Here is a 24,495-nt window from a genome sequence, read left to right as displayed (position 1 = left end):
TTAAATATGGTCTTTTGTCAGTTTGTTAAATCAATAAGGGGAAGCTAGATTAGCACCTGAATGAGAAACACATAGGATATACAGATGGGGTTGGATGAAGTACGGTGGAAGCAGGTTTGCGTGGAGCATCAACACCATCATAGACCTGTTGGGCCGAATAGCCTGTTTCTGTGGTAAATTCTATGTTATTCAACGTAAACTGTTCACCCAAAACTCTGCAGCCCATGTCCTAACTCGCACCAAGTCCCGTTTACCCATCACCCCTGTGCTCGCTGACCTACATTGGCTCCATGTCCAGCAACGCCTCGATTAAAAATGTTTTAGCCTTGTATTCAAATCCCTCCGTAACCTCGCCCCTCCCTATCTGAAGCCTGTACCAGCCCCACAACCCCCCAAGATTTCTGCGCTCCCCTAATTCTGGACTCTTGTGCATTTTCATCACTCCACTATTGGCGGCTGTGCTTTGGCATTCCGTCTCCGCCTCACTGCCTCTCTTTCCTCCTTTAGACGCTCCTTAAACCTACCTCTTTGACCAAGCATCTGCCTGATGTCAATGTGGCTCGGTGTTACATTTTGTTTTATCATCATAGGCAGTCCCTCGTATCGATGATGACTTGCTTCCACACCCAAAAGGGATGAGTTCACAGATGTTTCAATGAAGGATCTGATATTCCAGATTCTGAACTACATGTTGAAGGGTGGAAGATGCCTGTGCGTAGATTTTTTTAACGTGTGGTGACCGTTGCACACCAGCCACCACACGGGCTTGACAGAGCTAGGTCTTGGTCCAGTGGCAAGGGTTATCCAAGACGACTGGAGACCAGCTCTGCTGCACGGACCTAGTGTGCACACATATCGCAGTGTGGGCTGGCCCGTGCTGCCCCGGACCCTCAGCTCTCCTAATACTCCTGGGAAACCCCTTGGGATGTTTTACTAAGATGCAATATAAATGAAAATGGTTGTTGTATGTAATTAAAGCAATGAGTGGGAATCCTTGGCACCTTGCTGTGTTAGCTGATAGCTACGACATAGGTACTCTTAGTTGATAGTAACTGGAAGCAGAATTTGATCCCTGAGATGTTATTTGCTGGGCAATATTACAGCCAGTGGTCCTTACTTACTGCATTTCTTTTCCAGTCAGTGCCTCTGCTCACTTCCCCCCTTCTACGTTCCTGCCAGCAATTCCTTTTCCCTACCCTGAATGTTACATTTAGGCCTGCTGCTTATGATGGCTCCAGTGCGTTTCCTTCTGGTGTCAGCTGTGGCTCAGTGGGTATCACCTAGCCTCTGAGTCAGAAGGTAGTATGCTAATTCCCACTGAAGGGACTGGGGCACAACCTCCAGGCTGACACTCCAATGCAGCACCGAGAGAGTGCTGCACCGTCTGAGGTATCGCCTTTCGGGTGAGACATTATTTCAAACACTGGTCCTGGTGTCCTGACCAAATTTATCCCTCAAGCAGCATCACGAAAACAGATTTTCTGGTCATTGTCACATTGCTGTTTGTGGGAGCTTCCTGTGCAAAAATTGGCTGCCACATTTCCCACATTACAACAGTGACTACACTCCAAAAAGTACTTTATTGGCTGTAAAGCGCTTTGGGACGTCCTGAGGTCGTGAAAGGCGCTATAGAAATACAAGTCTTTCTTTCTTCTGTCGAGTTCTCGCCCGTGTTCTACTGTTTCTTTATCCCCATCACTCACCCCTTCTCCTACTGCTGCATGAAAGTATCGACTCACATTGATTGTTGAATGACCACAGGAACTGTAATATAAAAACGTACAAATTAGGAGCAGGTGTAGGCCATTCGGCCCCTCGGGCCTGCTCCGCCATTCAATGAGATCATGGCTGATCTATCCACCTCAACATTTTCCTGCACTGTCCCCATATCCCTTGATCCCCTTAATATCCAAAAATCTATCGATGTCTGTTTTGAATATACTCAAAAGACTGAGCCTCCACAGCCCTCTGGGGTAGAGAATTCCAAAGATTCACCACCCTCTGAGTGAAGAAGTTTCTCTTCATCTCAGTCCTAAATGGCCGACCCCTTATTCTGAGACTGTTATCCCTGGATCTAGACTCCCCAGCCAGAGGAAACATCCTCCCTGCATCTACCCTGTCAAGCCCTGTAAGAATTGTGTATGTTTCAATGAGATCACCTCTCATTCTTCTGCACTCTGGAGAATATTGGCCTAGTCTACTCAATCTCTCCTCATAGGACAATCCCCCCATCCCAGAAATCAGTCTGGTGAACCTTTGTTGCACTCTCTCTATGGCAAGTATATCCTTCCTTCGGTAAGGAGACCAAAACTGTACACAATACTCCAGGTGTGGTATGTGGGCATGCAGGCCGATATCACTGTTCAGAAAACGATTCATTCAAACTTACTTTCATCGCTGGGTCTACTTATTTGGAATGTTATATCTGGGTTGACTGACATTGGAATGCTGATTCCATCTCAACCAAACTATTATGCAAGCAGGCACCCAGTTCACACATCATCTAAAGATAGGAAGGGACATAGGAACAGGAGTTGGCCATTCAGCCCCTGGAGCCTGTTCCATTCGATTAGATCATGGTTCATGTATCTTACCTCCATTTACACGTCTTGGTTCGTAACCCTTAACGAACAAAAATCTCAATTTTGAAATTAACCCCCAGCTTTAACAGCTTTTGGGGAGAGTGAGTTCCACATTTCCACTCTGGGAAGAAATACTCTCTGAATGGTCTAGCTATAATTTTAAGGTTATACCCCCTTGTTCTGGACTCCCCCACCCTATCTACCCTACAGATCAGGCGGAGCAGGCTCGAGGGGCCAAATGGCCAACTCCTGCTCCTATTTCTTATGTTCTTATCAAGTCCTTTAATCAGCTTAAACATCTCAATTAGATCAGCTCTTAATCTCCTATACGCAAAAAAGAAAGACTTGGATTTATATAGCGCCTTTCACGATCACCGGACATCTCAAAGCATTTTAAGCCAATGAAGTACTTTTGGCTTTTGGAGTGTGGTCACTGTTGTAATGTGGGAAACACGGCAGCCAATTTTTGCACGGCAAGCTCCCACAAACAGCAATGTGATAATGACCAGTTAAACAGTTTTTTTAATTATGTTGATTGAGGGATAAATATTGGCCAGGGCACCGGTGATAACTCCCCTGCTCTTCAAAATAGTGCCATGGGATCTTTTACGTTCACTTGAGAGAGCAGATGGGGCCTCGGTTTAACGTCTCATCCGAAAGACGGCACCTCCGACAGTGCAGCGCTCCCGCAGCACTGCACCTCCGACAGTGCGGCACTTCCTCAGTTCTGCCCCTCGGACAGTGCAACACTCCCTCAGCACTGCACCTCCGACAGTGCAGCGCTCCCGCAGCACTGCACCTTCGACAGTGCAGCACTCCCACAGCACTGCCCCTCCGACAGTGCGGCGCATCCTCAGTATTGCCCCTCGGACAGTGCAGCGCTCCCACAGCACTGCCCCTCCGACAGTGCAGCGCTCCCTCAGCACTGCACCTTCGACAGTGCGGCGCTCCCTCAGCACTGCCCCTCCGACAGTGCGGCGCTCCCTCAGCACTGCACCTTCGACAGTGCGGCGCTCCCTCAGCACTGCCCCTCCGACAGTGCGGCGCTCCCTCAGCACTGCACTTTCGACAGTGCAACGCTCCCACAGCACTGCCCCTCCGACAGTGCAGCGCTCCCTCAGCACTGCACCTTCGACAGTGCGGCGCTCCCTCAGCACTGCCCCTCTGACAGTGCGGCGCTCCCTCAGCACTGCACTTTCGACAGTGCAGCGCTCCCACAGCACTGCCCCTCCGACAGTGCAGCGCTCCCTCAGCACTGCACCTTCGACAGTGCGGCGCTCCCTCAGCACTGCCCCTCCGACAGTGCGGCGCTCCCTCAGCACTGCACCTCCGACAGTGCGGCGCTCCCTCAGCACTGCACCTTCGACAGTGCGGCGCTCCCTCAGCACTGCACCTCCGACAGTGCGGCGCTCCCTCAGCACTGCACCTCCGACAGTGCGGCGCTCCCTCAGCACTGCCCCTCGGACAGTGCGGCGCTCCCTCAGCACTGCCCCTCGGACAGTGCGGCGCATCCTCAGTATTGCCCTATTAACAGTGCGGCACTTCCTCAGCACTGCACTGAAGAGATTACAAGCGTAGTCTATGTAACCTGTCTTTGTAATTTAACCCATGTAGCCCAGGTATGATTTTGGAGAATTTGCGCTGCGCTAACTGTGGAGAAGGAATTGTTTGATCGTCAAGGGATCTGCTTCTACATTAGAGACGACAGCCATGTAATTCAAAGAGAGCCTTGTGTTCTGGTTTGGGTGTGCCTCTACATGCGCAGGGGCTGAGAAGGGCCCAATGAGGGTCAACTATCATGTAGTATCATCCAACACTGTTATTCAGAAACCACTGAAAAGACCAAGCATTTTAGACTTCTTTTCTCTTTTTGTATTTTGAAGCAGTTCATGTATAAGTTTATTGTACTTTTAGTATTTCGCTGCATCTATATAATTATGCTATAAATAAATCTGACCCTTGCGTTTTAGCCTGTTCTCCTTGTGCAGAAAGCACCACACGATTAGACTATCAGAAAAAGCAGGATAATATCGTGGGCATCCTAACTGTAGTACAGTTAAGGATTAACTGTTAACGCTGTACACATTAACCCATACACAGCTTGTATTAATTTCAGTATGTTGGAGAATCGGCCTGTTGTGAAAATAGCTTTCAGCTATGACCGCAAGGCAATAGCAGTGGGGAAAAGCCTGGACTATCGCAGATGGATCCTTCAACAGAAAATCGCTAGGCAAAGCAAAATTGCAAATGCTGGATAGGAGGTTATGCAGTGCTTCTGCGGAAACCTAATTATATCACTCACACATGTCAGCACCAGAGGAATTGCACCCGGGATGGTACTAGCACTTTGTAGGGTTGCCAACTCTCCATGATTGCCCTGGCGTCTCCAGAAATTAAAGATTAATCTCAAAGACATTGCTGCCAGCAACCCAGGAGAACAAAACAGGAAATTCCTAGAATCATAGAACGGTTACAGCACAAAAGGAGGCCTTTCGGGCCGTCGAGCCTGTGCCGGCTCTCTGCAAGAGCACTTCAGAGCACTCCCCCGCCCTTTGAATTATTTGAACGCTTTTGTTTGCTAATGATAAAAATATTGGGCATGGGATAAAGGCTGTTTGACTGACAGTCACCAATCATCCAATCGGATAACAAAGAATCTGTACGCTTTCCAATTGGCCGTGGGTAGACAGGGTACCGCGAGGACGGACATGTCGGGCGACCAATGATGGGAGTTTGTGGGTGGGGCAGTTGGAGCCGGGAGGTCATGTGATGACACCTCCAGGGAATATGTCCAACCAGAGTTGGCAACCCTTTGACTGGAGTTATCGAGTGCAATTCCATTTCTCTGTGCTTTCCCCGTGTCCTTTACATACACAAGCTTAACTCTCAGTTCTCAGACATATTGCACGGATTCCATCTCGGGGCCACCGACCGGCTTACAAAAAGAAAGAAAGACTTGCATTTATATAGCACCTTTCATGACCACTGGACATTTCAAAGCATTTTACAGCCAATGAAGTACTTTCGAAGCGTTGTAATGTAGGAAATGCGGCAGCCAATTTGCGCACAGCAAGCTCCCACAAACAACAATGTTATAATGACCAGATAATCTGTTCTTGTTATGTTGATTGAGAGATAAATATTGGCCAGGACACCAGGCATAACTCCTCTGCTTTTCTTCGAAATAGTGCAATGGGATATTTTCCGGCCACTTGAGAGAGCAGACGGGGCCTCAGTTTAACGACTCATCCAAAAGACGGCACCTCCGACAGTGCAGCACTCCCTCAGCACTACACTGGAGTGTCAGCCTAGATTTATAATCTCAAGTCCCTGGAGTGGGACTCAGAGGTGACCATCATCATCATCATCGGCAGTCCCTCGGAATCGAGGAAGACGTGCTTCCATTCTAAACCAATAAGGGAATTAAGGGTTATGGGGAGTGGGCGGGTAAGTGGAGCTGAGTCCACGGCCAGATCAGCCATGATCTTTTTGAATGGCGGAGCAGGCTCGAGGGGCTAGATGGCCTTCTCCTGTTCTTAGTTCTTATGTTCTTATGTTCTAAAAATGAGTTCTTAGGTGACTGAACAGTCCAATACGAGAACCACAGTCCCTGTCACAGGTGGGACAGATAGTCGTTGAGGGAAGGGGTGGGTGGGATAGGTTTGCCGCATGCTCTTTCTGCTGCCTGTGCTTGATTTCTGCATGCTCTTGGTGATGAGACTCGAGGAGCTCAGCGCCCTCCCAGATGCACTTCCTCCACTTAGGACGGTCTTTGGTCAGGGATTCACAGGTGTCAGTTGGGATGTTGCACTTTATCAGAGAGACTTTGAGGGTGTTCTTGTTACATTTTCTCTGCCCACCTTTGGCTTGCTTGCCGTGAAGGAGTTCGGAGTAGAGCGCTTGCTTTGTGAGTCTCGTGTCAGGAGTGCGGACAATGTGGCCTGCCCAGCGGAGTTGATCAAGTGTGGTCACTGAGCCACAGGCCGACGCTCTCTACAAGGCAGGTGATTGAGGCGTCTGCATCTCAGAACTAACTCAGTCGCGTTATTCGAGTGAAATTCCAGTGCAAGTTTCCGAATATGTAAATGCCCTACTGGTCATCATCACCATAGGCTGTCCCTCGAAGCGAGGATGACTTGCTTCCACACCAAAAAGGGATGAGTTCACAGGTGTTTCAATGAAAGACCTAATATTCCAGATCCCGAACTACATGTTGAAGGATGGAAGATACCTGTGCGTGGATTTTTTTAGCGTGTGGTGACCGTTGCACACCAGCCACCACACGGGCTTGACAGAGCTAGGTCTTGGTCCAGTGGCAAGGATTAACCAGGATGACTGGAGACCAGTTCTGCTGCACGGACCTAGTGCGCACACATATCGCAGTGTGGGCTGGCCCGTGCTGCACCTGGGCCCTCGCCTATTCTGGGCCCCGAACTCTCGCCTCTCCCGGGCCCCGATTACGTCCCTCTACAAACTCTTGCCGCTCCTTCACCCCGACCTCGCCGCTCCTGCTGTACCTGCCCACACTGCAGTCAGCCGTCGCCCTCCTGCAGCAGCACGTGCTGCTCCCTGCTGTGGTATGCCGCCGCACGCTGCTCCCTCTGATGGCCCCGGCCTGCTGATGGTCTTCCAGGCCGGGACTGCGCCGATTTCCGGTGCGGGTCGCCGCACGCTGCTCCCTCTAATGGCTACTGGTAATGAAAGACTGGCTGCCATGTTTCCCAACTTGCTTGGCAGTGGCTGCACAAGCTGCTGTACCATTTACTGTGTGACACACATACGAAAGAATGGCATTGTGTTCCAGTGTGAAAAGATGCAAAAGCTCTAACATGTCAAACAAGAAACAAAATACTGATGGTGGAATCATGGCTGGTCTGTACCTCAACGCCATTTAGCCACCTTTGATCAATGAAAAGTACATGATTGGAGGTTTGCAAGGAGGATATTGGAGTAATCGAGGCTAGAGGTGACAGAAGGGTCTCGGTGGCGGGGGCTGAGGGAGGCAGGTGGGGAGCTGTGGTGTGGAGGTGGAAATCACTTTTCTGGTTTGGGTAGAATCTGTTGTGCGAAGTCTCTTGTTGAATGCACCTATAGCTCGCTTGAAGACATTAAAGAATAGACTGGGATAAAAATAGCTCACTTTCTTTTCAGATACCCAGCAAGAAGATTGTCATTGAAAAGGGAAAATGCTGGAAACAGCCAGCAGGTCAGGCAGCATCTGTGGAGAGAGGAAGTCAGGGTTAACCTTTCAGTTGATGACCCTTTGGTCACAAGATTCTTAAAACCGAACTTTCAGCTGTCAAAGCCTTACCATAAAATCTCGGGAACTATTTACGTATTACTGATTGCCTTTGTCTTTTGCTGCACGTACGCAGACATTCGGGAGCTTAGAGCTTAGCGAATTGTGATTGGAAACAAATTTTCATACACACTCAGTACAATGTGATTTGTAAAAGTGTAAATGACCGTGATAATGATGACTTCTTGGGATGAATATTTCTCCCTGTCTCCTGTCTGTGTTCCGAGTACATGAGGAGGAAGCTGAGAATGCCAAGGACAGTTGATTAAGGTCAGCTTTTCCTTTCCAGTCACTAGATACCCAGGCATTGTTACAGAACAAAGTGCTGCAAATGCTTATTATGTAAAGGAAACCAAAGCAATCTGATTTACTTAGGCTGCCAGTGCCAGACTGTCATTTTGGGAACCGTTGTGTCAGTTTTAGTTCAGTCAGCCATCATGACTCTGTAACCTCCCCCAGCCATACATCCATCATCTCTGCACTCCTCTAATTCTGGCCTCTTGTTCATCCCCAATTTTCCTCACTCCACCAGTGGCGACTCTGCCTTCAGCTGCCTCGATCCTAAGCTCTGGAATACCCTCCCTAAACTCTTCAGCCTCTCTACCTCTCTCCTTTAAAAACCTACCTCTTTGACCTGTCCTAATTTATGGCTCAATTTTCATCTGTTAAAGCCCCTGTGAAGTGCCTTAGGTTTAACATAACAAAATAGGAATCGGAGTAGTCCCAATGCCTCTCGAGCCTGATCCACCATTCAATAAGATCATGGCTGATCTCCGACCTCAACTCCACCTCCCTGCCCCATCCCCATATTCCTTGATTCCCCTCGAGTCCAAAAGTTTATCTCCGCCTTGAATATACTCAACGAATCAGCATCCACAGCCCTGTGGGATAGAGAATTCCACAGATTCATAACCCTCTGAGTGAAGAAGTTCCTCCTCATATTGGTCTTAAATGGCCGACCCCTTATCCTGACACTATATCCTCCATTTCTAGACTCCCGAGCCAGGGGAAACAATGGCGGGGGTTGGGGGGGGCGGGTGGGGGCGATCAGCGGGTGTGATCGGTGGCGGGTCAGGTGGGAAACATTTTTTTTGACATACATATCAATGCAAGTTGTTGAATGACCAGTTAACCGTTTTTGGGGGGAGAAAGTTTTGGTTGAGGGGCAGATGTTGATGAGGACATACAGGGATCTCCCAGCTCTTGGAGTAGTACCATTGGATTGTCTATAGCCACTTCAACAATGCAAGCGTTGGTTGGTTTAATGCCACATCTGAAAGGCACCATGTTCAGTGATACGGTACTCCTTTAGAGAACACCACCGCAGGTCGGGAGCATAAGAGCTGGAGCAAACCACTGCAGCTTCCAGCGCGAGCACTCCAAGTATGGGCGAATGGGCGACTGGGTGACGTCATCAGGACCCAGGTCGCCATTTGGAGCGTGGGCAGGAACATTGGCGGGGCCCAGGTACAGCAGAGCAGCGAGAAGGTTGTGGTGGACTTGCGGCGAGTGATCGGGGCGGAGGAGCGATGAGGGATCATGGCTGAGATTTGGTGTGTGATCGAGACGGAGGTTTGGCGAATGTTTGGTGTGGAGGTGCGGCGGGAGATCGTGGCGGAGGTGCATCAAGTGTTTTTGTGGCGGAGGAGCGGTGAGGGATCGTGGCAGAGGAGCGGTGAATGTTTGTGGCGGAGGAGCGGTGAATGTTTGGTACAGAGGGAGATCGTGGCGGAGGTGCGGCAAATGAGAGTACAGGGCCCAGAAGAGGCGAGGGCCCAGGGGCAGCACGGGCCAGCCCACACTGCGATATGTGTGCGCACTAGGTCCGTGCAGCAGAGCAGGTCTCCAGTCGTCCTGGGTAATCCTTGCCACTGGACCAAGACCTAGCTCTGTTAAGCCCGTGTGGTGGCTGGTGTGCAACGGCCACCACATGTTAAAAAAATCCATGTACAGGCATCTTCCACCCTTCAACATGTAGTTCGGGATCTGGAATATTAGGTTCTTCATTGAAACATCTGTGAACTCTTGTGGGAGCAAGTCATCCTCGTTCGAGGGACTGCCGATGATGATGAGTCAGTCTCAACCTCGAGTGGGGCAATAACCCACAGCCTTCTGACTCAGAGGTGAGTGTGCTACCAACTGAGCCAAACTGATGTTGATACCAGCAAAATGCATGTTTATGATTCTTCAAAAAGGGTCCTGATAGGAGGACCCTCTTGAATATATATATTTTTAAAATAATTTTTTTTTCTAAAATAAATATTTTAATTTTTTTTAATTTATTATTTTTTAATGCTTGTTTGCATGAAAATGCTTAGTGATCAAGCAAAATACACAACATGCAGACAGCAGGGAAAATTCTCATCTCTTTGGACTGTAGAATTAACTGGAGTGAAAATTATGACAATAACTCGAGTTAATGATCAGCTAACAGCCACATTGCAATGCAAGTAACAAGATTAAAAGGAACAAAGTAACAGCAACAGTGTGAAAGTTTTCACCTGGGGTGCGTGTAAACTGTGCGCCATTCACACCCACAGCATCTCCTCGCGCCATTGTGAGACAATGCACTTTCCTAGTTTGTGTGTAAATGGATAGAGCACGAGCCAGCACAATCCACTCTGCAGGTCTTGGCTGTCAATGCAGGCTGGCATTACTAGAAAGAAAGACTGCATTTATATAGCGCCTTTCATGATCTCAGGATATCCTAAAGAGCTTTACAACCAATGAAGTACTTTTGGAGTGCAATCACTGTTGTAATGTAGGAAACGCGGCAGCCAATTTGCGCACAAGCTCCCACAAACAGCAATGTGATAATGACCAGATAATCTGTTTTAGTGATGTTGGTTGAGGGATAAATATTGACCAGGATACTGGGGAGAACACCCCTGTTCTTTTTCGAAATTGTGCCCTGGGATCTTTTGTGTCCACCTGAGAGGGACTATGGGGGCCTTGGTTTGATGTCTCATCCAAAAGACGGTACCTCCGACAGTGCAGCGCTCCCTCAGCACTGCACTGGAGTGTTAACTTCGATTATATGCTGGAGTGGGACTTGAACCCACAACCTTTTGACTCGGAGGAGAGAGTGCACCCCACTGAGCCACAACTAACACAGTGGGAGTGATGTGCTGTGGACTTTCTGAATTGTGTTGATATTCAATTACTTGTACAACTGCAGCACTTGTAGTCGTCCCTGTGAATGAGAGAAATAGTATTGATTTTGAGAATTTTTACCTGCTCGGTTGCCTTCACTGTTGTGTTTTAATTTGTTTGCAGACGAGTATAAAAGAAGGATTTTTACTGAAGCAAACCAGCTCATTTCAGCGATGGAAAAGAAGATACTTCAAGCTACGGGGAAGAACTCTTTACTATGCCAAGGATTCGAAGGTAATGGCCGAGATGCATTGAAGTATTTAACAGTTGCCATTTTGCTGATAATCTGTTTTAGTGATGTTGGTTGAGTGATAAATATTGGCCAGGACACCGGGGAGAATTCCTCTGGTCTTCTTCAAAATAGTGCTGTGGGTACAAAATTACACGCGTAAATTGCTTTTAAAAAAGATATGCAAACCTTGGAACTGAGCCACACGAGTGCAACAGTTGACCAGATAACATTCGGTGCTTTTATGTTCCTCGAGTACTTTCCAATTTCCCAAGTGCCAGTCTTGGGCGGCCAAATGGCAACCTGCCGGATTTGCCTTGTAGCCTCAAATATCTGTTAAAATGGTTTCACATTGGCCAGCAAGACATGTCGATGTCTTCTGTACCTCACGCTGACTTGTAGCTTTCAATTCTGCTTGTTCGTGGACCGACAGACTTTGGCCCAGAAATTCAGTGGTGTCGCACCCGTCATTTGGGAGCCGGAATGGGTCCAAAATGGTGTCCGAGCGGCTGGCGCGGGCTGCGGCGGACACCATCTTGGTGAGAACAGCAGTGCAGCCGTTGGAAGTGTGTGCTGGAAGTGAGGTAAGTCGGCAGATCGTGACGTCCGCCAGCGTGCAATGCTGATTTGCCGTCAGCACTGCCATTTTTCTCGTCAGCTTTGGAACGAACACCCTGTGTTAACTGCGCACAGCTGTTCAGCGTTGTTGAAAGCGATGATCGACAGCTTTCAAGTAACTTGCTTTTTGATTTCTACTGACTCTGTGCAAGTTTGTGGAAGTGTTTGTTACTCTCCAGACTTGTTTAAAGTTGGTGAGGTGACGGGGAGTGGCCTTGTGGAGAAAGCCTTGCTTCTGACTTCAAGGGTTCTGGGTCAGGCCACTTGCTCCCGGTCATGGGGGCTTTGGCTGTCATTCCACTCCGCCTGCAGCATGACGGGGAGACGGAGCAGAGGCAGCAACGAAGAGGGCAAGCTGCTCACAGAGGGAAGAGGAGGAGGGGGAGAAGGGATCTCAGTAGGAGAGCAATTCCCTTACCTCAACCTGAGCCAGGAGCAGTGTGTGAGGTGTCTGCGCTTTATGAAGGAGGTGCTCACAGAACTCTGCCACCTCTTGCAACCAGACCTCCAGCCTCACTCCAGGGATACGGCCACCGGCTCAGGAGGAGGAAACGGAAGGAAGGACGCAACCCAGATAGCGCATTTCCGGCCGGAATATCCAATATGAGTGAACACAACCCCAATTCCCTATCCAGCATTTTTCCCACACCTTAACTTCTCTCTTTTAATGACCATCGCAGCGTCCTCTTAGTCATACGACCAAAATAAAAGCCACCACAAAGCAAACATTCCAATCCAACTTTATACAGCTATCCATCCAATACTACATCAAAAAATCAACATGGTTGGTGGAAGGCTGCTGACTTTCAGTAGAGGAGACTGCAGATGGCCTTGCATGACGACGTCAAGGGACTCTGGGCCTAGTAGGCCCGGCTTTAGACTGCACCAGCTCAGCCTGGGCGGCAGCAGTCTGGGCTGGCTGGCTAACAGGCAACAGCAGGGGCACTGGCGCTGTAGCAGTGGTGGGAGGACGGATGTTTTCATCCTGAGGGGACAGTTGGGTCATCCTCCACGGATCCATTGCCTCTCCCCCCGGGACCTGGGGGTACTTGTGCATGAAACACAAAAGGATAGTATGCAGGTACAGCAAGTGATCAGGAAGGCCAATGGAGTCTTGGCCTTTAATGCAAAGGGATGGTGTATAAAAGCAGGGAAGTCTTGCTACAATTACAGGGTATTGGTGAGGCCTCACCTGGAATACTGCGTGCAGTTTTGGTTTCCATATTTACAAAAGGATATACTTGCTTTGGAGGCAGTTCAGAGAAGGTTCACTGGGTTGATTCTGGAGATGAGGGGGTTAACTTATGAGAAAAGGTTGAGTAGGTTGGGCCTCTACTCAATGGAATTCAGAAGAATGAGAGGTGATCTTATCGAAACGTATAAGATTATGAGGGGGCTTGATAAGGTGGATGCAGAGAGGATGTTTCCACTGATAGGGGAGACTAGAACTAGAGGGCATGATCTTAGAATAAGGTGCCGCCCATTTAAAACTGAGATAAGGAGAAATTTCTTCTCTCAGAGGGTTGTGGATCTGTGGAATTCACTGCCTCAGAGAGCTGTGGAAGCTGGGTCATTGAATAAATTTAAGACAGAGACAGACAGTTTCTTAGCCGATAAGGGATTAATAAGGGTCATGGGGAGTGGGCGGGGAAGTGGAGCTGAGTCCATGATCGGATCAGCCATGATTGTATTGAATGGCGGAGCAGGCTCGAGGGGCCATATGGCCTACTCCTGCTCCTATTTCTTATGTCCTCAGCAATCCTAATAATGTGATAGTGTAAAGACTGCTGTGACACCCTGCAAGCCCCTTTCCACACTGGTGAAGTCAGCCAGGATGGCAGCAGTCTGTGCTTGCGAGGCAGCAGCGTGAAGAGGTGCATCGCTGAGGCGTGAGTCCGGGGTCGGCGAGAGGCGTTTCTGCAGCCGCAACCGAGACTCCAGGATGGTATGTTGCCTCCCTGGTGCAAGGGTCAAGGATGTCTCGGAGCGGGTGCAGGACATTCTGAAAAGGGAGGGAGAACAGCCAGTTGTCGTGGTGCACATTGGTACCAACGATATAGGTTAAAAAAAAGGGATGAGGTCCTACGAGACGAATTTAAAGAGCTATGAGCTAAATTAAAACGTAGGACCTCAAAAGTAGTAATCTTGGGATTGCTACCAGTGCCACGTGCTAGTCAGAGTAGGAATTGCAGGATAGCTCAGATGAATACGTGGCTTGAGCAGTGGTGCAGCAGGGAGAGATTCAAATTCCTGGGGCATTGGAACCGGTTCTGGGGGAGGTGGGACCAGTACAAACCGGACGGTCTGCACCTAGGCAGGACCGGAACCAATGTCCTAGCGGGAGTGTTTGCGAGTGCTGTTGGGGAGGAGTTAAACTAATATGGCAGGGGATGGGAACCAATGCAGGGAGACAGAGGGGAACAAAAAGGAGACAAAAGCAAAAGACAGAAAGGAGATGAGTAAAAGTGGAGGGCAGAGAAACCCAAGGCAAAAAACAAAAAGGACCACTGAATATAAAGGGGCTGCATGGTTTAAAAACTAGTATTAAAGCACTCTACTTGAACGCACGCAGCATTCGAAATAAAGTAAATGAGTTGACGGCACAAATCATTACAAATGGGTATGATTTGGTGGCCATTACAGAAACGTGGTTGCAGGGTGGCCAAGACTGGGAATTAAACACACAGGGGTATCTGACGATTTGGAAAGATAGACAAGAAGGGAAAGGAGGTGGGGTAGCTCTGTTAATAAAGGATGATATCAGGGCAGTTGTGAGAGACGATATTGGCTCTAAGGAACAAAATGTTGAATCATTGTGGGTGGAGATTAGAGATAGTAAGGGGAAAAAGTCACTGGTGGGTGTGATTTATAGGCCCCCAAATAATAACTTCACGGTGGGGCGGGCAATAATCAAGGGAATAATAGAGGCATGTGAAAAAGGAACGGCAATAATCATGGGGGATTTTAACCTACATATTGATTGGTCAAATCAAATCGCACAGGGTAGCCTGGAGGAGGAATTCATAGAATGCATACAGGATTGTTTCTCAGAACCGTATGTTACAGAACCTACAAGAGAGCAAGCTATCTTAGATCTGGTCCTGTGTAATGAGACAGGAATAATAAATGATCTCCTAGTAAAAGATTCTCTCAGAATGAATGATCACAGTATGGTTGAATTTGTAATACAGATTGAGGGTGAGGAAGTAGTGTCTCAAACGAGCGTACTATGCTTAAACAAAGGGGACTACAGTGGGATGAGGGCAGAGTTGGCTAAAGTCGACTGGAAACACAGACTAAACGGTGGTACAATGGAGGAGGACTTTTAAGGAGTTCTTTCATAGTGCTCAACAAAAATATATTCCAGTGAAAAAGAAGGGCGGTAAGAGAAGGGATAACCAGCCGTGGAGAACCAATGAAATAAAGGAGAGTATCAAATTAAAAACCAATAAGGTGGCCAAGGTTAGTGGGAAAATAGAAGTTTGGGAAAATTTTAAACAACAGCAAAGAATGACTAAGAAAGCAATAAAGAAAGGAAAGATAGATTACGAAGGTAAACTTGCGCAAAACATAAAAACGGATAGTAAAAGCCTTTACCGATATATAAAACAGAAAAGAGTGACTAAAGTAAATGTTGGTCCCTTCGAAGATGAGAAGGGGGATTTAATAATGGGAAATGTGGAAATGGCTGAGACCTTAAACAATTATTTTGCTTCGGTCTTCACAGTGGAAGACACAAAAAACATGCCAAAAACTGCTGGTCACAGGAATGTGGGAAGGGAGGACCTTGAGACAATCACTATCACTAGGGGGTTAGTGCTGGACAGGCTAATGGGACTCAAGGTAGACAAGTCCCCTGGTCCTGATGAAATGCATCCCAGGGTATTAAAAGAGATGGTGGGAGTTATAGCAGATGCATTCGTTATAACCTACCAAAATTCTCTTGACTCTGGAGAGGTACCAGCGGATTGGAAAGCAGCTAATGTAACGCCTCTGTTTAAAAAAGGGGCAGATAAAAGGCAGGTAACTATAGGCCGGTTAATTTAACATCTGTAGTGGGGAAAATGCTTGAAACTATCATTAAGAAAGAAATAGCGGGACATCTAGATAGGAATACTGCAATCAAGCAAACGCAGCATGGATTCATGAAGGGGAAATCATGTTTAACTAATTTACTGGAATTCTTTGAGGATATAACGAGCATGGTGGATAGAGGTGTACCGATGGATGTGGTGTATTTAGATTTTCAAAAGGCATTCGATAAGGTGCCACACAAAAGGTTACTGCAGAAGATAAAGGTACGCGGAGTCAGAGGAAATGTATTAGCATGGATCGAGAATTGGCTGGCTAACAGAAAGCAGAGAGTCGGGATAAATGGGTCTTTTTCGGGTTGGAAATCGGTGGTTAGTGGTGTGCCACAGGGATCGGTGCTGGGACCACAACTGTTTACAATATACATAGATGACCTGGAAGAGGGGACAGAGTGTAGTGTAACAACATTTGCAGATGACACAAAGATTAGTGGGAAAGCAGGTTGTGTAGAGGACACAGAGAGGCTGCAAAGAGATTTAGATAGGTTAAGCGAATGGGCTAAGGTTTGGCAGATGGAATACAATGTCGGAAAGTGTGAGGTCACCCACCTTGGGAAAAAAAACTGTAAAAGGGAATATTATTTGAATGGGGAGAAATTACAACATGCTGTGGTGCAGAGGGACCTGGGGGTCCTTGTGCATGAAACTCTTTTTGGAGTTTATCTGCAAAACAAAAAACATTAATCGGTGCCACCCGACCTGGATGACACACCAGACATTTACAAGGCCCTCTTTTTTTGGTTTTTTTGGGGGGTTTTTCTTTTTTTTTTTGGGGCACTAAAATCACCTTTTTTCCCCAGTGCCCCCTATAAAAGGGAAGGGGACACTAAAAGCACCGGCAATTAAAACAAATTAAACTTTAAAACGTAAAATCAAATTAAAATTTGGTTGCTGGGCGTGATGATGCACTCCAGTCCCTCCGGTGCCCACCTCTCGCGGAAGGCCGCGAGCGTACCGGTGGACACCGCGTGCTCCATCTCCAAGGACACCCTGGACTGGATGTAAGAGCGGAAGAGAGGCAGGCAAAATGTTTCCATCCGGTTAATCCCAAAAAGTTAGTTTGCAGGTGCAGTAGGTAATCAGGAAGGCAAATGGAATGTTGGCCTTCATTGCGAGAGGGATGGAGTACAAAAGCAGGGAGGTCCTCCTGCAACTGTATAGGGTATTGGTGAGGCCGCATCTGGAGTACTCCTTGCAGTTTTGGTCACCTTACTTAAGGAAGGATATACTAGCTTTGGAGTGGGTACAGAGACGATTCACTAGGCTGATTCCGGAGACGAGGAGGTTACCTTATGATGATAGATTGAGTAGACTGGCTCTTTACTCGTTGGAGTTCAGAAGGATGAGGGGTGATCTTATAGAAACATTTAAAATAATGAAAGGGATAGACAAGATAGAGGCAGAGAGGTTGTTTCCACTGGTTGGGGAGACTAGAACTAGGGGGCACAGCCTCAAAATACGGGGGAGCCAATTTAAAACCGAGTTGAGAAGGAATTTCTTCTCCCAGAGGGTTGTGAATCTGTGGAATTCTCTGCCCAAGGAAGCAGTTGAGGCTAGCTCATTGAATGTATTCAAGTCACAGATAGATACATTTTTAACCAATAAGGTAATTAAGGGTTACGGGGAGCGGGTGGGTAAGTGGAGCTGAGTCCACGGCCAGATCAGCCATGATCTTGTTGAATGGCGGAGCAGGCTCAAGGGGCTAGATGGCCTACTCCTGTTCCTAATTCTTATGTTCTTATGTTGGGAGGGTTCTGCCTGTGCTGCAGTGGAAGCTCAAGCTTCAGCCATCAGACACGGCATGATGGTTGAATCCACAAATGTGTGAATGGATTTGTCCATCCCTTCCATGTTGGAAAGGATGGGCTCCAACCTTGTCCAAAGCCCTATTCAAGGCCGGAGCTGCACTCCTTCATGCTCCTTGACACTGCATTCAGGCTTTCTGGCTGGCCTTCCAATACACCAAGTGTTTTATTGTGCCTACCCATCAGCGTTCTTCTCTCGGCCGTCCAATCAAAGTCTTCATCTGAGTCCTGTGCAGCAGAGCTTGTGTACGCCCTCGCCTTCTGGGAAGCTGGGACCTGAGCTACCCTTTCCCTCTGCCTTGGCTGATGTCTCACCTTCTGCAAGTCCCAGCTCGAACCTCTCCTCCAAACACACGGTTTGAGTAGGAGGTGGTGTCTGAGAGTGTGAAATCGAGTGAAGCAGTTTCTTCTTCTTCACTTTCCTCTCCCTCTCCCTCTTCCTGTTGATCCATTGGCCGGGCAGGCTGGATTTCTTGGGTGTCTGAAAATAGAAAGGCAGAAGGTTGGGGTTGTGGTGAGGGGAGGGGGAAAGCAAGCAGTGCATACTTCCACCATGTGCAGCTTGTAAATCACAAGAGATTGCGGGATCAGGGGGACATAAGAAATAGGAGCGGGAGTAGGCCATTTGGCCTCTCGAGCCTGCTCCGCCATTCAGTAAAGTGTCCACGCCGCACAGCACTGCCCTCCAGTCATCAAGATGCACGGCGCGGCCCTGGACAACGTGGACCACTTCCCATATCTTGGGAGCCTCCCATCAACAAGAGCAGGCATTGACGATGAGATCCAACACCGCCTCCAGTGCGCCAGTGCAGCCTTCGGCCACCTGAGGAAAAATGTATTCGAAACTGGCACCAAGCTTAAAACTGGCACCAAGCTCATGGTCTACAGCGCTGTAGTAATACCTGCCCTCCTGTATGGCTCAGAGATGTGGACCATGTACAGTAGACTCCTCAAGTTGCTGGAGAAATACCACCAACGATGCCTCCTCAAGATCCTGCAAATCCCCTGGGAGGACAGATGCACCAACATTAACGTCCTTGACCAGGCCAACATCCCCAGCATTGAAGCACTGACTACACTTGATCAGCTCCGCTGGGCAGGCCACATGGCTCGCATGACTGACAGGAGACTCCCAAAGCAAGCGCTCTACTCAGAACTCCTTCACGGCAAACGAGCCAAAGGTGGGCAGCAAAAACGTTACAAGGACATCCTCAAAGCCTCCCTGATAAAGTGCAACATCCCCACTGACACCTGGGAGTCCCTGACCAAAGACCAGTCCACTCTAAGTGGAGGAAGTGCATCCGGGAGGGCGCTGAGCTCCTCGAGTCTCATCGCTGAGAGCATGCAGAAAGAGCGTGCTGCAAACCAGTCCCACCCACCCTTTCCCTCAACGACTGTCTGTTCCACCTGTGAAAGGGACTGTGGCTCTCATATTGGACTGTTCAGTCACCAAAGGACTCAGTTTTAGAGTGGAAGCAAGTCTTCCTCGATTCTGAGGGACTGCCGATAATGATGGGTGATCTTCGACCTCAACTCCACTTTCCTGCCTGATCCCCAAATCCCTTGGAGTCGAAAAATCTATCTGAGCCTTGAAAATATTCCACGACTGAGCATTCACAGGCTGCTGTAGTAGAGAATTCCAAAGATTTACAACCCCCTGAGTGAAGAACTTCCTCCCATCTTGTCGGCCCCTTATCCTGAGACTGTGATCCCTAGTTCTACACTCTCCAGCCAGGAGAAACAACCTCTCCGCATCCACCCTCAGAATCTTGCATGTTTCAATGAGATCACCTCTCATTCTTCTAAACTCCAGAGAGCATTCTCCTTAATCTCTCCTCAAAGGACAACCCTCTCATCCCAGGGATCAGTCTAGTGAACCGTCATTGCACTGCCTCGAGGGCAAGTATATTCTTCCTTAAATAAGGAGAACAAAACTGTGTATAATACTCCAGATGTGGTCTCACCAAAGCCCTGTACAATTGCAGTAAGACTTCCTTACTGTCGCACTTCCAACATCCGTATAATAAGGGCCATCATGCCATTTGCCTTTCTAATTGCTTACTGTACCTGCATGCTAACTCTGTGTTTCTTGTACGAGGACAAAAGGAGGGAGAGAGAAAACAGGGAATTATAGACCGGTTAGCCTGACGTCGGTAGTAGGGAAAATGTTAAAGATGTAATAGCAGCACATTTGGAAAGCAGTGACAGGATCGGTCCAATTCAGCATGGATTTATGAAAGGGAAATCATGCTTGACAAATCTTCTAGAATTTTTTGAGGATGTAACTAGTAGAGCGGGCAAGGGAGAACCAGTGGATGTGATGTATTTGGACTTTCAAAAGGCTTTTGACAAGGTCCCACACAAGAGATTAGTGTGCAAAATTAAAGCACATGGTATTAGGGGTAATGTATTGACATGGATAGAGAACTGGTTGGTAGACAGGAAGCAAAGAGTAGGAATAAACGGGTCCTTTTCAGAATGGCAGGCAGTGACTAGTGGGGTACCGCAAGGTTCAGTGCTGGGACCCCAGCTATTTACAATATACATCAATTATTTAGATGAAGGAATTGAATGTAATATCTCCCAAGTTTGCAGATGACACTAAGCTGGGTGGCATTGTGAGCTGGGAGGAGGATGCGAAGAGGCTGCAGGGTGATATGGACAAATGCACGGTAAATGCAGTACAATGTAGATAAATGTGAGGTTATCCACTTTGGTGGCAAAAACAGGAAGGCAGAATATTATCTGAATGGTGACAGATTAGGAAAAGGGGAGGTGTAACAAGACCTGGGTGTCATGGTGCATCAGTCATTGAAAGTTGGCATGCAGGTACAGCAGGCGGTGAAGAAGGCAAATGGTATGTTGGCCTTCATAGCGAGAGGATTTGAGTATAGGAGCAGGGAGGTCTTACTGCAGTTGTACAGAGCCTTGGTGAGGCCACACCTTGAATATTGTGTACAGTTTTGGTCTCCTAATCTGAGGAAGGACATTCTTGCTATTGAGGGAAGGTTCATCAGACTGATTCCTGGGATGGCAGGACTGACATGTGAAGAAAGACTGGATCGACTCGGCTTATATTCACTGGAATTTAGAAGAATGAGAGGGGATCTCATAGAAACATATAAAATTCTGACGGAATTGGACAGGTTAGATGCAGGAAGATTGTTCCCGAAGTTGGGGAAGTCCAGAGCCCGAGGTCACAGTCTAAGGATAAGGGTAAGCCATTTAAGACTGAGATGAGGAGAAACTTCTTCACTCAGAGAGTTGTGAACCTGTGAATTCTCTACCACAGAAAGTTGTTGAGGCCAGTTCATTAGATATATTCAAAAGGGAGTTAGATGTGGCCCTTACGGCTAAAGGGATCAAGGGGTATGGAGAGAAAGCAGGAATGGGGTACTGAAGTTGCATGATCAGCCATGATCATATTGAATGGTCGAAGGGCTGAAATGGCCTGCTGCTGCATCTATTTTCTATGTTTCTGTGACACCCAAATCTCTCTGAACATCAACATTTAAAAGTTTCTTAGCATTTAAAAAATATTCAGTTTTTCTATTCTTCCTACCAAAGTGAATAACCTCACATTTCCCCACATTATACTGCCCACTCACTTAACCTGTCTGTATCCCTTTGCAGGCTCTTTGTGTTCTCCTCACAGCTTACTGTCCCACCTAGCTTTGTATCGTCAGCAAACTTGGATACATTGCACTCGGTCCCTTCATCTAGGTCATTATTATAGATTGTAAATAGCTGAGGCCCAAGCACTGATCCTCACGGCACCCCATCAGTTACAGTCTGCCAATCTGAAAATGTTTATCCCTACTCCATGTTTTCTTTCTGTTAACCAATCCTCTATCCATGTTAATATATTGCCCCCAACCGCATGAGCCCTTATTTTGAATAAAAACTTTTTATGTGGAATCTTATTGAATGCCTTTTGGAAATCCAAATATACTACATCCACTGGTTTCCCTTTATCTACCCTGTTAGTTACATCCTCAAGAAACTCGAATAAATATGTCAAAACACGATTTCCCTTTCATAAAACCATGTTGACTCTGCCTAATCACATTATGATTTTCTAAGTGTCTGTTGCCGCTTCCTTAATAATGAATTCCAGCAATTTCCTGATGACTGATGTCAGGCTAACTGGCCTGTCGTTCCCTGTTTTCTCTCACCCTCCTTTCTTGAATAATAATATTACATTTGCTACCTTCCAATCTGCTGGGACCATTCTAGAATCGAGGGAATTTTGGAAGATCACAATCAATGCATCCACTATCTCTGCAGCCTCCGCTTTTAGAAGCCTTGGATGTAGGTGGTCAGGTCATGGGGATTTGTTGGCTTTTAGACACATTAGTTTCTCAAATACTTTGTTTCTACTGATATTAATTACGTTAAGTTCCTTGCTCTCATTAGCCCCTTGGTTCCCTACTATGTTTGGTATGCTTTTTGTACTTTCTGCTGTGAAGTCGGATACAAAATATTTGTTTAAAGCCTCTGCCATTTTCTCCCTCCCCATTATAATTTCTCCTGTCTCAGCCTCTAAGGGACCAATGTTTACATTTGCTACTCTCTTTCGTTTTACATAATGTAGAAGCTCTTGAAATCTGTTTCTTTATTTATTGTTAGTTTACTCTCATTCTATTTTTGTCTTTTTATCAATTTCTTGGTCATCCTTTGCTGGTTTGTAGACCTCTCCCAATCCTCAGGCTTATAACTACTCTTCGCAACATTATAAGCCTTTTCTGATCTAATAGTATCCTTAACTTCTTTAGTTAGCCATGGCTGGATTACTTTTCCCGCAGAGTTTTTGTTACTCAATGGACTGTATATGCATTGAGAGATTTGAAATATTTATTTAAATGTTTGCCACTGCTTATCTACCGTTATACTATTTAATCTATTTTCCCAATCTACCTTAGCAAACTCGTCCCTCATACCTATGTAATTGGCTTTATTTAAGTTCATGACATAAATGTCACTCTCAAACTAAATGGAAATTCTATCAAAGTATGATCACTCTGCCCCAAAGGATCCTTCACTATGAGATTGCTACTTAACCCTGTCTCATTGCACAATACAACATCTAAAATAGCCTGTTCCCTGGTTAGTTCCATGACATATCGCTGCCTCAAATTTGTTCCATGAACTTGTCCTCCAGACTACCATTGCCAGTTTGATTTGTTCAGTCTATATGAAGATTAAAGTCCTCACGATTATTGCATTACCTTTGTTACAAGCTCCTATTTCTTGATTAATTCTGTGTCCAACGGTATAGCTACTGTTACGGGGCCTATAAATTACTCCCACCAGTGTTTTCTGCCCCTGGTTATTCCTTATCTCCACCCATACTGACTCTAATTCCTGCTCTTCCGAACTGAGATCGTTTCTCACACATCACAGACAGCCCCTCGAACGAGAATGACTTGTTTCCACATGAGTTCATAGATGTTTCAACGAAGGACCCGATGTTCCAGCCCTGAACTCCAATTGAGAGGGTGGAAGATGCCTGTGCGTGAATTTTTTTAACGTGTGGTGACCGTTGCACACCAGCCACCACATGGGCTTGACAGAGCTAGGCCTTTATCCAGTAGCAAGCATTAACTAGGATGACTGGAGACCAGCTCTGTTGCACGGACTTAGTGCGCACACATATCGCAATGTGAGCTGGCCTGTGCTGCCCCTGGGCCCTCGCCTCTTCTGGCTCCGTACCCTCATTCACCGCACTTCCCCCACGATCTCTCGCCGCTCCTCCGCCAAGACTCCTTCATCTTTATGGCACTCCTTAAAGACCTACCTCTTTGACCAAACTGTCCCAATATCTTCAGATATGGCACGGTGTTAAATTTTCTCACTACTGTCCTTATGTCCCACACCCTCTCCTTTTCCATTCTGTCTATCTTTTCAAAGCATCAAGTACCCTGTAATATTTTGTTCCCAAGCTTGGTCACCTTGCAACCACGTCTCTATAAAGGCTATTAAATCAAGCCCATTTATCTCCATATCAAGCCCATTTATCTATAGTGGGATGAGAGTAGAAGGATAACGTATGAGGATACCGGTATCTTCTCTTCTTCCAGCTGCGCCGCTGGCAAAGGGCTTAGCAATGCCACTGCCAAGAATGGCCAGCACCGATTGCTCCAAGGGGGTGAGGTGATGCAGTCCTCTGCTGGTTAAGGTCTGCTGGTGCTGGGTAAGCCTTTTCCTGCGAGAAAGAGAAATGTGCTGTAATATTTTTGAGAAATGTGCCTGCCATGGCTGAATAGCTGACAGTGCGTTCGAGCTGAGGTGTGAGTCTTGCAGCAGGGCTAAGTATGTGCGGGTGAGGTGTCTGAATGTGAGATGTGAGGCGTGTCCGGTAGAGATTGTTGGTAGGTGAATGATGGAGGTGTGGTGCACTGGGCATTATGTGAGGCTCGTGGTGCAGATGGTGGGATATGGCATTTGAAGATGAATTCACTGACCTTCGCGACTTTTGTGAGGTCATTAAACTTCTTCCTGCACTAAGTCCAGCTCCTCGGAGCTACACTACTGGGTATTTACCACAGTGGCTATCTGCTGTCATTGCAGTCTGCTCTGTTGCATGGAGGGCCTCCTGCCCCACTGTGGAAAGAGGACCTCACCCTGGACCAAGGTCTCCAGTGCTGCATCCAATTTTGAGCAATATCCAGTCGTCATCTTTCTCACACTTGCCTCCACAGCCAGTTCTAATAGCTAC

At 47.3% G+C, this 24,495-nt stretch overlaps 1 protein-coding gene across 3 annotated transcripts in view; it reads left to right on the top strand.

Moving 5' to 3' along the window:
• The window catches only part of dgkh (diacylglycerol kinase, eta), a 651,598-nt gene that overhangs the window by 241,249 nt on the left and 385,854 nt on the right, over positions 1 to 24,495 (top strand). For all 3 annotated transcript variants that reach the window (XM_070894157.1, XM_070894158.1, XM_070894156.1), the window contains exon 3: positions 11,158 to 11,268. In XM_070894157.1, coding sequence (XP_070750258.1) covers positions 11,158 to 11,268 — 111 coding nt within the window. The remainder of the gene's footprint in view (positions 1 to 11,157; positions 11,269 to 24,495) is intronic.

Source organism: Pristiophorus japonicus, chromosome 11, assembly GCF_044704955.1.
Source record: "Pristiophorus japonicus isolate sPriJap1 chromosome 11, sPriJap1.hap1, whole genome shotgun sequence".
Classification (NCBI taxonomy): domain Eukaryota; kingdom Metazoa; phylum Chordata; class Chondrichthyes; family Pristiophoridae; genus Pristiophorus; species Pristiophorus japonicus.
The sequence above is the reverse complement of the archived record's forward strand: the minus strand, read 5'-3'. Positions and strand labels throughout refer to the sequence as shown.